We start from the raw sequence: 12,770 nt of genomic DNA, 5'->3' as shown, positions 1-12,770 counted from the left end.
ATGGGGAGACAAATGGACCCTGGTGAGGCCCCAGGACATTGAAAACACAGAGATCCAAGGGCGAATATGGAGGGATCTGCCATTAACAAGCCAAGCACACAAACCATAGCTTGTAGGCAGGCAGGGACAGTCCTGCCTCTAAACCACCAGCTTTCTCTCCTAGGCCTTGGAAAGTTTCCCTGAGGAGCTTCACCCCCGCCTGCATCTCCTTTTCCAGCCTTGGCTGCATGTGAATTGAAGGGTGAGTCTAGGCATGGACTTGGGGGCTTGGGAGCCGTTGGAGTTGAAGATGGAGGTGTGGTAGGCAGTGGGGCTGGGGATCCTCAATTCAGTCAACCAGTCTGTTCTTACAGCTGTGTTCCTTCTCCCTGGACCCTCCTGGTGTCCCTCCCAGGCGTCTCCATCCCTCCTTTCAACGTTATGACTCTGCGTCTCTCTGCGGGTTGCTTACTTCTCCCTGGCTCTCCTTGCCTGTCTCTGTGGCTGCCTTACCCTGTGTCTCCTTGTTTCCTTCTCACCTCCCAGTTTCTTCTCTCTGTTTGTCTTTTCACCTGTGTCTCCCCATGGCCCTCTGAGTCTCCCTCATTCCTACATGATCTTATGCCCTCTGTGAGTTTTACACACCCTCTCCATCCTAAATTACTGCATCCCTCTCCCAGTTTCTTACACGGCAAGAGTCCTTGTGGCCCTCACCACCAGCACAGAACATAGTGGAGTGATATAAGTTCTGATATGCTGCTTTGCAGGACTGCTCCGATACCACTGGAATAAGTGCACAGTGCAGAATGTCAGGGTACTGGCCTGCAAAAAAGGACAGATGATCAGAAACACTCCTGGGAAGAGGCAGCCACAGGTATCAGTGAGTCCAGAGAGATGAACACCAAACCTCACCATTCAGTAGCTGACCCCAGCCAGATATCCAGCACCTGGTTCCAGTTTTCGGACACTTGGAGGCAATGCTGATGGTTCGAATGGTGTTTGACTCCACAACTGGTTTGCTCAGCTTAATGAGCATGAGGTCATTGGCTTTCCAAGGTGTGTCGTATTTTGGGTGCTGCACGGAGAAATTGGCCTCAATCATCTGGCTGCCTGGTTCATTCGTTTGATTAAGTCTGTGCAGTCCCAGCCCAATGGTGTAGGACCTGAGGGCAATCTGGCAGTTAGTACCATATTAGATGCATCCTTTCTTTAAGCCAAAACTCAAATGTAAGCCCAATTCCAATCCCAGCCTCACCCTTCAACTATCCTCAATGTCAGTTCCATCCCCATTGCCAATCCTGCCGTCCACTGTGCCCACACCCATCCCTGGTGACAGCCCCATCCCCACCCACCTAAACAGCGTCCAAATCCCATCCCAATCCCCACTCCCAACTTCACCCCAGACCCAGACTATTAGGCTTCAGGCAAGCACTGTCTAAGGTGTAAACTTAGGGAGCCACTAATATAGAAAAAGCAAGATGAATAGTATTTGAGTATAATATTTTAAAATTCAAAATTAATGCAAAAAATCAGCGATGAACAAAATATCAGAAATTGAAAGGAAGACAGCATATGAGGTGCAACTCGAGCTAGCCCCACACCTGCAGGATCCTGTTTATTTTAAATGTGGATATTTTGTTCCTCATGGATGTTTGCATTGTCTTAATTTGTTTAAAATAAGACATTAACATATTTCTCCCAGTGGGGGAGCTTTTGCCTCATTTCTCCTTATACCCTGCCCTGCAGCCAAGTGCATAACTCAGTCCCCATCTACCTGGCTCTATCCTCACCTGTCTCCTCGCCTTGCCCCGGGTCCCTTACATCCAGTGACAAGATGTCCCTTGTCAACTCCACCTGGCTCCTAGAGGCTGAACTGAGATCCAAGCCCACCTCTCTCAAGCCATCTCCTCTGCACTTTCATACCCGGGTCAACCCCAGGGTCCTTCATGGTTTCTCTTCCCACATGCGGTATCCTTCAGACCCAGCACAGAGATGTGAATGCTCCTCCAGCCTTGGGAAGTGGATCTCCCAGCCAGGCCTCTCCTTGACTGTAGCTCCAGCCTTGCTCCAGGCCTAGTGTTTCAAAGTCTCAGCCCTGGCCAAGTCCAGCCTCTGGGGCTGGGGCTCACTAACTAGCCCTGCCCCTCTGCAGTGTTGGTACCCCACCTTGAGCCAAGACTGGGCCCTCTCTGTTCAAGCCCAGCCTGCCCCTCACTGCCGTCAAGCCCCGCCCCAAGCCCTGCCGTCCAAATCTTGCCTAAGAGAATCCCTGCCTGGAGAACTCCAGCCTATTGCTCATCTACACGCAGTCACCCTTCCCTGCATTCGCTCACCTCCTCCAGCAGTGCGCAGCTGACAGCACCCACTGTGGATGCACCAGAGCTCCTGAGCAGTACCCATCATTGTTGAAGAACAGTGCAGCCTGCCAGGGCTGTGAGTGTGGAATGCAACCAAAGCCAGCAGAGATGCGTTTGCTGACCGGGAGGAGCGCATCTAGGAAGAGACGACCCTTTTCTCTGGGAGGAATCTCAGCTCCTGCAGGCAGGATGAGCACACAGTGGATCCGGTGGGTGGGTGAGATACAGTGGAGGAGCTGGTAGGGCTCAGGTGGGTCAGGTTTAGGAAGGCCCACGTTGTATCAGGAGGGCCAAGCAGGGGTAAGGTCTGAGGCTCCACCTCTGGGGCAGCACAGTTCCAAGGCCAGACACCGCTCTGAGCCTTAGGCTTCACACTCTACTCCACCACCCCAGTGGCATAGACCCAGGGTCACCACACACAAGCCATTCCCCAGGAGGAGCCTCTGTACCAAGCAAAAGACAGAGGCCTTTGCCCCTTGGATTCTGTCTGCCGGACATGCAGAGTGGACAGCCAGGCACAGAGGACAGTCCTTCAGGGAACACTTCTTACTCTGGACCCCAGGCCTTCGCAGGGCCGCCTTCTCCAGGGGCTCAGGAGCGGTGACCTCCACAGGGAAGGAAGCAGCTGCCACACTTCTGTGCCAGCTGGGGCAGGAGACCCATGCACAGTGCTGTCCCTCTGCTAATTACAGCTAACATCTGGACACTCGCCTATGTGCTGGAGTCTGGGGAGGACCTGCATTTACACTGTATTGTCTAATATGCTTTCAGAATACCGTTGGAGGTGGGGAAACTGAGGCACAAAGACACCAGGGACTTTGCCCAGGTAATTAGCAGCAGAGCTGGGCTCTGAATCCAGTCCCTGCCTCCACCTCTGCACAAGCTGTGTTTCCACCCTGGTGCCATGCAGACCCCCAGGGGCTCTATGGGTGGGGCAGGATTACACATTTTGGGTGCACGCAAGCTAGCACACACCCCGAACTCAGATACCTGCGGCCATGTGGATGATGCATCCCAGGAAACACAGCCAGACGGCTTCTGCTGTGGGCCCCATGTCAGTACCTGTGTGGGAGGAGACCTGGTGAGTCTGGGGCCTCCCCCACTGTTCCACGAGCAATTAGAAAGGACCTTGTCCAGCCTGGACTCTGAGACTCCAGCCAAGGAACCATAACAGAGGGCAGAGTTTCTCACCCTCTGCATTGCTGATATTTATGCATGATCTGCTGGGGATGAACCCAGGACACCCCCAGGCCCACAGTGCCACAGAGCCATCCCTCTGCCTGCTGATGACTGGTGGCTGATGAGCCTTTGTGCAGGACCCTACACTGTGTACTGCAGGGAGTTTTACACCCTGTGCCAGCTGCCTTCCCCTGCCTGTCCCCATAGGGACACCCAAAAGTCACATTCATGGTCCAGGTCCTGGGAGAAGACAGTGTGAGCTCTACCTGTGAGGACAGAGGAGGCAGGGAGACTGAGGAAAGAGGGGCAGTTAGGGACAGAGACAGAGTCGCCGAGACTGAGGCTGAACCCCAGAGTAGGGAAGATGGGGCCCAGACACAGAAGTCTCAGGGTCACGAAGCTGAAGGAGACTGAGATGGAAATCAAGGTGCTCTCAGCACAGTTTCAGGCGCAGCCTTGTGCCAGGCATCGCACTAGCACGAGACATGCGGTGACTCACTTTCACAGCCATCTCAGGTGCCAGGTCCTGATATGATCCCCATTCCATGGAGGGTGCAGACACAGACAGGCTGAGTAACAAGCGGAGAGGGCACTAGAGTCTGTGCTCCCCAACCTCACTGGGACTGGGCACGGTTGCACTGCGTGTAATCCCAGTGCTCTGGAGGCAGGAGGATCTCAAAGCCCTCCTGTACACTGAGTCAAAGCAGTGCTCTAAGGCAGAGACAAGCGAAGGACACACACTGAGGGGGACAGAGACAAGAAAGAGGCTGGAACTCAAAGGGCGGGAAACACAGAGCAAGCCTTGGGCTGGAAAAACGCAGACAGGGTTGTTCACCTGGCTTCAGCTCCTGGGGTTCAGGGCTCGGCTGTCCTGCGGGCGGCTGGACTCTGTGGGCTGCTGCCTCTCAGAGCCCTCAAAGGTCTTAAGAGGGTCGGAATGGGGGCTGGGCTGCCCTGGGGCTGCTGAGACATTAGAACCTGAAGGCTGAAAGATTAGAGTCCTAGGCACACTGCCCCTGGCTCTTCAGCTTTTAATCAGATCGGGGCACAGGGAGCAGAGCTCTGGGCAGTGAGGAGAGAGGGGCATGTGGGGTGGGACCTTGAAGGAAGTGACCGCATCTGTTCGGTCTCTCAACCTCTCTGTCTCTCTCAGTTCTGATGCCTCCAATCCACTGCTCTTTGCCACCCTGAGCCTCTTGTCTCATGGACGTTCTGCTTTGGATTCTTTGCCTTTGAAGCTTTTTTCTGTATATTAAATCTACATTAAATTAAGCAAATGTACATGAAATCAAGACAATCTGTGTCTCTGTGTGTTTGTGGCTCTGGATTGACTCCAGCATCTTCTCCCTGAGCTCCATCCCAAAGCATCTTTTTTTGTATGTGTCAAAGTCTTATTATGTCGACAAGTTGCCCACGTTGGGTTCAAACTTGAGATTCTTCAGCCTCAATTTCCCAGAGAGCTGGGATTATAGGTGTGTGGCACCACATGCAGGGTATTTTTCTCTCTTCGGCATCTGTCAGGCCTGGTGTGTGCACCGCACCCCGGATCCAAGCCGCACCAGATCCTTAATTCTAGAACCCACCCCAGACAGGTTTGTACCTGTCTTAGGTGGTTAACTAGTTGTTCCTTTTGCCTGATGTCTTCCTGGGTCATCTTCTTTTTCCTGTAAAACAAATTGAGCTATGATTTACGTACAGTCAAATCTGCTCTTGTAGGTCACAGTTCTGCAAATTCTGATCTGTGTAGTATATAACACACACACACACACACACACACACACAGCCACCAAGACGTGGAGATTTCCATCTTCTGCCCAAATTCTCCCTCGCCCCCTCCAATCACTGTGTCCCGGCAACTGCGGACCTGTTTTCTGCCCCATCACTGGTCTTTTTGAGTGTCATGGAAATGGGGTCCTACTGCGCAAGTCAGAGCATCGTGCCCTTGAGACCCTTCCCCGTGTGTATACATTGCCACCTCTCCTTTCTACATGAGGAGGTCTCCATGGTGTGGATAGACCTATGTATTTATCCACTGCCCATTTTTTGCATTACTCCACTCCCTTTGAACACCTTGCATTTCCTTCACGCTGGAGCTCCTTGTTAACTTACAGCGTATGATTTGTATTAATATGCAGTGCTCTGATAACACATAGCAGTGCTTATCTAGTTTGTCAAAGAATTTATATCAGTTTCATTAGATCTGTTTTCTTCTGTCTGTGTCTCTCAGGTATAAAGAGGACAGGTATAAAGAGACTTTGCCAGTAGTGTTCACTGGTTGATCCCTGATTCCTAGAACCACACTGGGCTCCTAGTGGGTGCTTGGTGAACACTTGTTAAATGAATAAAATTGAATAATCAGCCTCTGGCTCTGGCTCACTGTGTCTTTCATTCTATAGGGACATTGTCTGCCTGGTCGGTTCTCTCTGATCTCCCTGATCTCTCTCTCTCTCTCTCTCTCATGTTTTCTTTCTCTTCCCTGCTCCTCTGTCTCCTCTCTCTTTCCCTGACTGTCCCGTCCCTTCCTAGGTCTCTCATGTACCTCTGTGTGTCTCTGGTGTGTGATCGGGGTTGTGTTTGGAATCAGGGGCCTGGAGTGTGTAATGTAGAACAGGAGTGTACAGCCTAGGGCTTGGACCTGAAGCCTGGGGTCTGCCTCCTCTCTCGGGCTTGTGCTCTGGACTCTAGAGTCTCCAGTCTGGCTCTGGACCTGGGGTTGGAGGCCAGCATGTGAATCTAGACCACGGGTCAGCAAACTTACTGCAGAGGTCCACAGGCAATTACGGTGGGTTTGTGGGCCAGACACTGTCTGCCACACTTACTCATTTGTGCTGCCTCTGCATGACGACAGCCAGACAAGAGCATGTGACCATGCTGCATCGAAGTGTGATTTACAGAGAGCAGCTGGGTCAGGCCTGCGAGTGTTGTTGGCTTTTCTGATCCAACTGCAACCTGGGCCATGGAGTCCAGGAATGGAAAGCCGAGTGCGGAGCAGTCTGCAGCAGCTGGAGCTCGGGGCTCCTGGGCCTCATCTCGGGAAATATGCAGCTCCAAGTCCGCAGTCAGAAGGTGACAGCTGAGGTCTGGAGGCTGGAGATCGACCCTTTGTGGTGGACACCAGGGACTTGACACCACCATGGTGGCTAGCGTCTCTTTGTGAGACACTGTCTGGACAGTCGTGGGAAGTCATTGGGACCACCACTGTCGGATGTGGTGTGTCCCCAGCAGTCCTGTGGTGGGAGCGATCCCCGTGTGGTGATGTTAGGAGCCAGTGGGACCTTTAAAAGTAAAGCCCAGTGCAAGATCACTGGGAAGCTTCCCTGGGGGATTAAAGTAGTTGTCAGAGGACTCAGCTTGCTGGGTCTGCAAGTGGGTTATTACGAGACACAGCGTTCTGTTGGGCATGATGTCCCATGCCTGTAATTACAGCTCTCCACGAGTGAGGCAGGGAGACTGCAAGTTGCAGCCCAGCCTGGGCAACTTAGTGACTCACTAAGCCCTTGTTTCAATATAAAAAAATAAAAATGGGGGCTGTAGCTCTGTGTGAAAACCCTGGGTTCAAACCCTAATAGTGCAAAAACAAATAAACAAAAACCAACAAAAGCAGCTCTTCTTGCTCTCAGTTTCCTGTCTTACCACGTGTTGCCTCTCACACACACTGACCACAGTGCCATTTGCCAATGAGCCCCTCTCAGGGATGCTCCAAAACTATGAGCTAAATACACCTCTTGTCTTCACACGTCACCCAGCCTTGGATATTTAATTACAGCATTGGAAGTCAGAATAATGCAAGGGTTCCTTATCCTCCCTTCTTTCACCCGGGCTTCCTGGTGTGCCCGTGGATGGACATGTTGCTTCCCCCTGACTGAGGTGTGTCACTGTACCATGGTGTCCTTCAACTATGTGTCCATTCTTCAGAGCATGGACTGCTACAGACGCCCAGCTGTGGGTCACCATGTAGCACTGTATGTACCCTCTCTGCCAGAGGAGACTCCCGAGAGAGAGCTCTGGAGCCAAGGGAGTGGCCAGGTTCCTGTCTGTCCAGGTGAACTTATGTGACCAGAATGCCCCATCCCTCTACAAACTGGAGTAGGAGAACTGCCCTTATCCCCATGGTTCCTATGACAATGTTAGTGGCTAATTGTTTTGGTCATCATTAAATAGTTAAAAACAATGCTGAAAAACAAAAATGTAGGTCTGCTCAAAATCATCTTTAGATATTTTATTTCTATGCCAAACAGCCTTGACTGTAATTTTATATACTTGGCATTAATTATTTGCTTAATTTTAAAACTGTAACAGTTTTAAAATTTAAATTTACAATTAAAATAAATATAAAATGTATTAAGATGTGAGCTGGAAATTATAAGATCCATAAAAATTCTTAAAATGTAAATTAAAACTGAATTTTAAAATTTATTATACTGTTGTATATTTGGCTTTTATATAACAGGCTTTACATTTTATTAGTGAGAAAAATCATCACAAAATATCTTAATTAAAACTGCTAACAAGCTGGGTGTAGTGGCACACACCTGCAGTAGCGGTGCTCTGGGAGGCAGAGGCAGGTGGGTGCCAAGTTCAAGCTCAGCCCGGGCCACTTAGCAAGTTAGTGAGACCCTCTCTCAAAACGAAAAATATGAGAAGAGCCAGCAGGGTCCCTCCGTGCATCGGTCCTGAGTGTAATACCAAGTACTGCAAAGCAAAACCAGAGGAAAACAAGAATCAAGTCCTCATAAAAATGCAATCATTATGTCCTGGAAGGGTGCACTAATAAACACAAAAATGGAGGGAAGACAGAGCTGTCGCTGAAGAGTAATATAGCATAGGACACAATTTTCATTCTCTTACGCTGTCAGCACTCAGCGTTCCGTGACTAAATGTGCAAGTGTGCAGGGCTCCCGGTGGCAGCCACGTCTCACACACCCGCCCAGCCCCTACTCAGTTCCATTCAGCTCAACTCAGCCCCTGCTCAGTGCAGAGCTGGAAGCAGAGAGCGCTGTGAAGGATGTGATCCGGGTCCCGCAGGCTGAGGGCTCAGGGCCTCAACACCGGCCCAGCCTGGCAGGCTGATCTGAAGCCCCCATTGTCACTGACCCTGCTAACCTGGGAGCCATATCTGTTTGTGCATCTCAGGCCCAGGCTTCCGTTTGCCTGGTTCACAGAACGTGGGGAGACCCTTGCTCTCTGTGGGGTATTACTTCATAAAGGGCAGGTGAAAAGGTACAGCTGAGAGCACAGTCATGAGGTCCAGGGCGAGGCCAGCAGAGTCACTGCACAGGCTGGGGCTCCTGTCCCCACAGAGCTGGCTTGTTCTTTTCCTCCTGGGGACCCAGAACGTTTTCTGAGGCCCTGTCATCTGGGCCTGACTGGATCCTGACTCCATCTCAGCCCTGTCCCCTCCAAAGGACTGAGAAGATGGGGGACCCTGGCTCACCTTGCTGTGCTCCCTGAGAGTCTCCTCATCATTGAAATATGCTCCAGTTGTCACTGCTCTGTGTGGGGACCTGCTTTAGAGATAACAAGACAGCATGAGATGACAGGCACCAGCCTTACCCACAAGCTGTGGGGAGATAAGGAAATTTTTTCTTATTTTTTCTTTTAATATCTTCTCTTTGTGTTGGGATCCCACGGTCTAGTATATGTGTAGTCGAGGACCTTTATTATCATACTCCGCATATGTTAGGCTCCTATGGTCACATTTGCCTGCACTTTTACCCTGTATCTCAGCACCATTCTCCTTTCTGGACTCTTCTGTATGCAGGGCTATTCACTCCACCCCCTGCTACCTGCTGGTGTTGGTCCTTGCTTTGGTGATGATGGAAATAGAACTAAAACCACAGCATGAATGTATGGGCAAGAGCTTTAGTTATAAGAGAAGATGGTCGTATTAAGGATACCTATATATTAAGTATAGGTATAAATATCACCCTTGATCAAAGGGTCACAGGCTATCAGGAGAAAGTACATGTGCTCTGCATCAAAGGCCTGTTTGTCATTTCCTTCTATGTGGAGTTTAGCCTGAGCAGATGTTGTGGTTGCTTAGTACATGTCTGGTCTGAGAACCCCATGGGGCAAGAGACTAGATTCATTGTGACTCTTCTTTTTTTGTTGTTTTTTGTTTTTTCTCCGGTACCAGGAGCCGAACTCACGACCTTGCGCTTGCCAGGCAGGCGCTTTTGCTGCTGAGCTAAATCCCCAGCCCCTGTGACTCTTCTTTAACTGCAGATTAATTCACCTCTTGTCTGTCCATCCTCCACAACACTGTAAATACTATTTCCCCACTGCATCTCGTGGCTGTTTTTGTTTCATACGACATGCTCCTCAATTCACAGGTCTGTTTCTGGCTCTGTTCTGTGCTTTGGGTATATTTAGCATGTCTTGGCTAATATCACCAGTTTTTCATAATAAGGTCCTAGGAGAACAACTCTGCCCACACTGCTTTCCTCTGAGGATCTTGGTTAATCATACTTCACATTTCTATATACAGTCTAGAAACAGCTTGCCAGATTCTTTAAAAGTCCTGTTGGATTTTGATTTGGATGCTATTGAACTTATATAAATGACACTGGATTCAAAGTGCACCCATTTCCCTATAAATGACTGAAGTTTATCCTTCTTTATGGCAGAGTAGCACTACATTGTATAAATACCACAGTTTCTTCATCAATTTGTGTATTGGTAGACATGAAGCCCACTTCCAAGAATTAGCTATTATAATTTGTACTGCTGTAAATATGAGTATGTGTGAGTCACTGTAATATGATGTTTTTGACTCTTTCAGGAAGACACCAACAAGTGGAATGAATCCAGCTTGTAACTCTAATGTTAAGTGAGATAAACCAGGCACACAAGTTTATTTATTGCATGATTTCGCTTTATGAGAAGGTGAAAATATAAATAAACTAGGAAGCAAAATAATAAATGATAGGAAATGGGATAATAGGGAAGGGAACCAAGAGATGGAGGAAATGGGAAAGGAGAGAAAAGAAAAGGGATGAAAAAGGAGTTAAGATGTGTGATGTCCATGGACCAACTCTGACGAGGAGTGTACTCACTATGCCCTGCAAGCATGTACCAATAAAATGAAATAGAAAGAAAAAACTGTGGGTGGAAATTTGTGATGATATATGACACCCCCAAAATGAAGTTGGAGATGATTAGCATCTTTACAAGAACACAATCTTACCTTTGCATATGACACATTCTATCTGTTATTTTGATCTTTTATACATGCTTTTATTTTTCCTCTCATGGTATTATACATCTTGTTAAGATAGGCTTTTGGTTCTTGATGACTTGTGCATGGTCGGGAAGAGATCTACTACTGACCCAGTTTTGAAGTGTTTACTCTTTAAGTGTCACGAGAGTCATATGGAAGGACAACTGATTTTTGTGTCTGATATTCCTGCTCAATTCTATTGTTACTTTGCTAAGTAAAAGTTGATGATTTGCACTTTCTGCATTCACAGTCATCTAAGACTAACAGTAGTGCTATTTTTCTTTCTTAACACTTGTTTTTTTGCCTTGCTTTGCTGACTCGGATATTCTGCATAACGCTGCATAGAAGTAATTATATCTGATTCTATTCCTATGATTCATTTGTCTCCTTGGCCGTGTTGGTGGTAAAGCTTCACATTTTTCTCTGTGAAGCATCATGTTTTTGCTGGGTCCCAATCATGGTGAGGAAGTCTCCATCTATTCTTAGTTTCCTAGACTTTAGGATTAATGTGTACCAAAGTGTGTTGACTACATTTTGACACCTCCGTATTTGTTCCTTCTTGAATTTGGTACTGCAGCAGTCTGCACTGTTGATATTCTGCTGCTGAAGAATCCTGCAGGTCTCCTACAAACTTCAGCTCCATGATCACGTATCAGGATTTCTCATGCTGCGGCATAAAGGTTTCATTTAGAACATTTGGATCTCCATTTAGCTTTCCTGATGTACTGTAATTTTTTATTCTCGGCTGTCTTTGTAGAATTTAGTGTATGTAGGATAATATATTCCTATGACAGAGTTGGAGAGTGCTCCCTCTTTTTGATCAATGTTTGGAAGTCTTGGAAAACTGTATGAATTTTTTTTTTCTTTCATGAGTTTCTTATTGAGCATTCTGGGGAAGCAATCTGGGCCTCTGGATTTTCTTGTGTGTTACCACTTGCTATACTATGTACACTGGATATCCCTGACATGGCTTGTGTCTAGATGCCCCCCCCAAAGCCTCATGCATCATAGGCAGTGTGGCTTTTTCTGAGGCACCTGGATCTAGAGTGTGTGATGCTGGAAGTTATTCAAGGTGCCTCGCTAAGCTCAAGGGCATTAAGATGAAGAGTGTAAATGCTCCCACCCTAGGTAGCCTGGATAAGATATAAGGGTAAGAAGAGCTGTGGTCATCCCTTATTTCTTTGCTACCTTCTGCCCACCCTAACTGGTTTCCCCTCTGGAATGCCGGTCCGCCTTATCACCCTGCCTTGGAGCCAGCTGATTACAGACTGAAACCTCAACAAACTGTGAGCTAAACAAACCTTTCCTCCCTTAACTTGTGGGCATTGGGTATTTTGTTTCAGCTATGAGAATAGCAACTAAGACAGAACTTGGTACCAAAGAAGAAGGGTCATTGCTGTGACATTAGTGGCCATGTGGCTCAAGAGCTTTCAGCCCTGGATGTGGGAAGGGGAAGAGGTAGGAAAGGTTCAGAGACAAAAGTAGAGCTGAAACGCCTTAGGCAGAACCTGATGGGAGATTTGGATCAGAGGTCAGAAGCCCAAAGGCTGATAGAAATTCTGCTGATAAAGACCAGGCTCAGGAGGTTTCTGCTGGGAAGAAAGAATTCATTGGCTGTTGGACTCCAGAAATTGGGTAATATGTTTTGGCAAAAAGTATGTTTGCCTTTTGCTTGTGTCCGGATACTTGGCCTGAGACTGAGACTTAGGCCAGCAGACTAATTAATTTATAAAAGAAATTTCCAGGCAGTGTAATGCTGAGATGGTGGCATGGCACAGTTTGGGACTTTCAGCCAGATTTGTATTGAGAATCAAGAGCAAAGAGTAGTGGAGACCCCTACAGTGGGTTCCAGTCTCCTGCCCTGTTTACAATGCAGGGTGGGAAAGGAAAGAAAGAGCAAGGGATAAAAATGGAGGGGTGCATAGCAGGGATCTGGGACCACCAATTGCTCTCTAGGAGCAAAAGTTCACAAAGCGTTTATTTATTACATCTCATTCAGGAAGATCAAGACATTTGCAAGGATAAGCACAAGGACA

At 48.3% G+C, this 12,770-nt stretch overlaps 1 protein-coding gene across 1 annotated transcript; it reads right to left on the bottom strand.

The window, feature by feature from the left end:
- Window positions 1–634: 634 nt before the first annotated feature.
- LOC106147422 (kallikrein-4-like) lies at window positions 635–6,650 on the bottom strand. The gene is made up of 5 exons (XM_013508848.1): window positions 6,335–6,650; window positions 3,327–3,398; window positions 2,313–2,514; window positions 892–1,142; window positions 635–801 (listed from the first exon to the last, which is right to left on the bottom strand). The coding sequence occupies exons 1-5, from the start codon at window positions 6,648–6,650 to the stop codon at window positions 635–637; spliced, it is 1,008 nt and encodes a 335-aa protein (XP_013364302.1).
- Window positions 6,651–12,770: the final 6,120 nt, after the last annotated feature.

Source organism: Chinchilla lanigera, unplaced genomic scaffold (genome assembly GCF_000276665.1).
Source record: "Chinchilla lanigera isolate Chin_1 unplaced genomic scaffold, ChiLan1.0 scaffold00157, whole genome shotgun sequence".
In the NCBI taxonomy this organism is placed as follows: Eukaryota; Metazoa; Chordata; class Mammalia; order Rodentia; family Chinchillidae; genus Chinchilla; species Chinchilla lanigera.
Note: the sequence above shows the minus strand (reverse complement) of the source record. Positions and strands in the feature narration are given on the sequence as shown.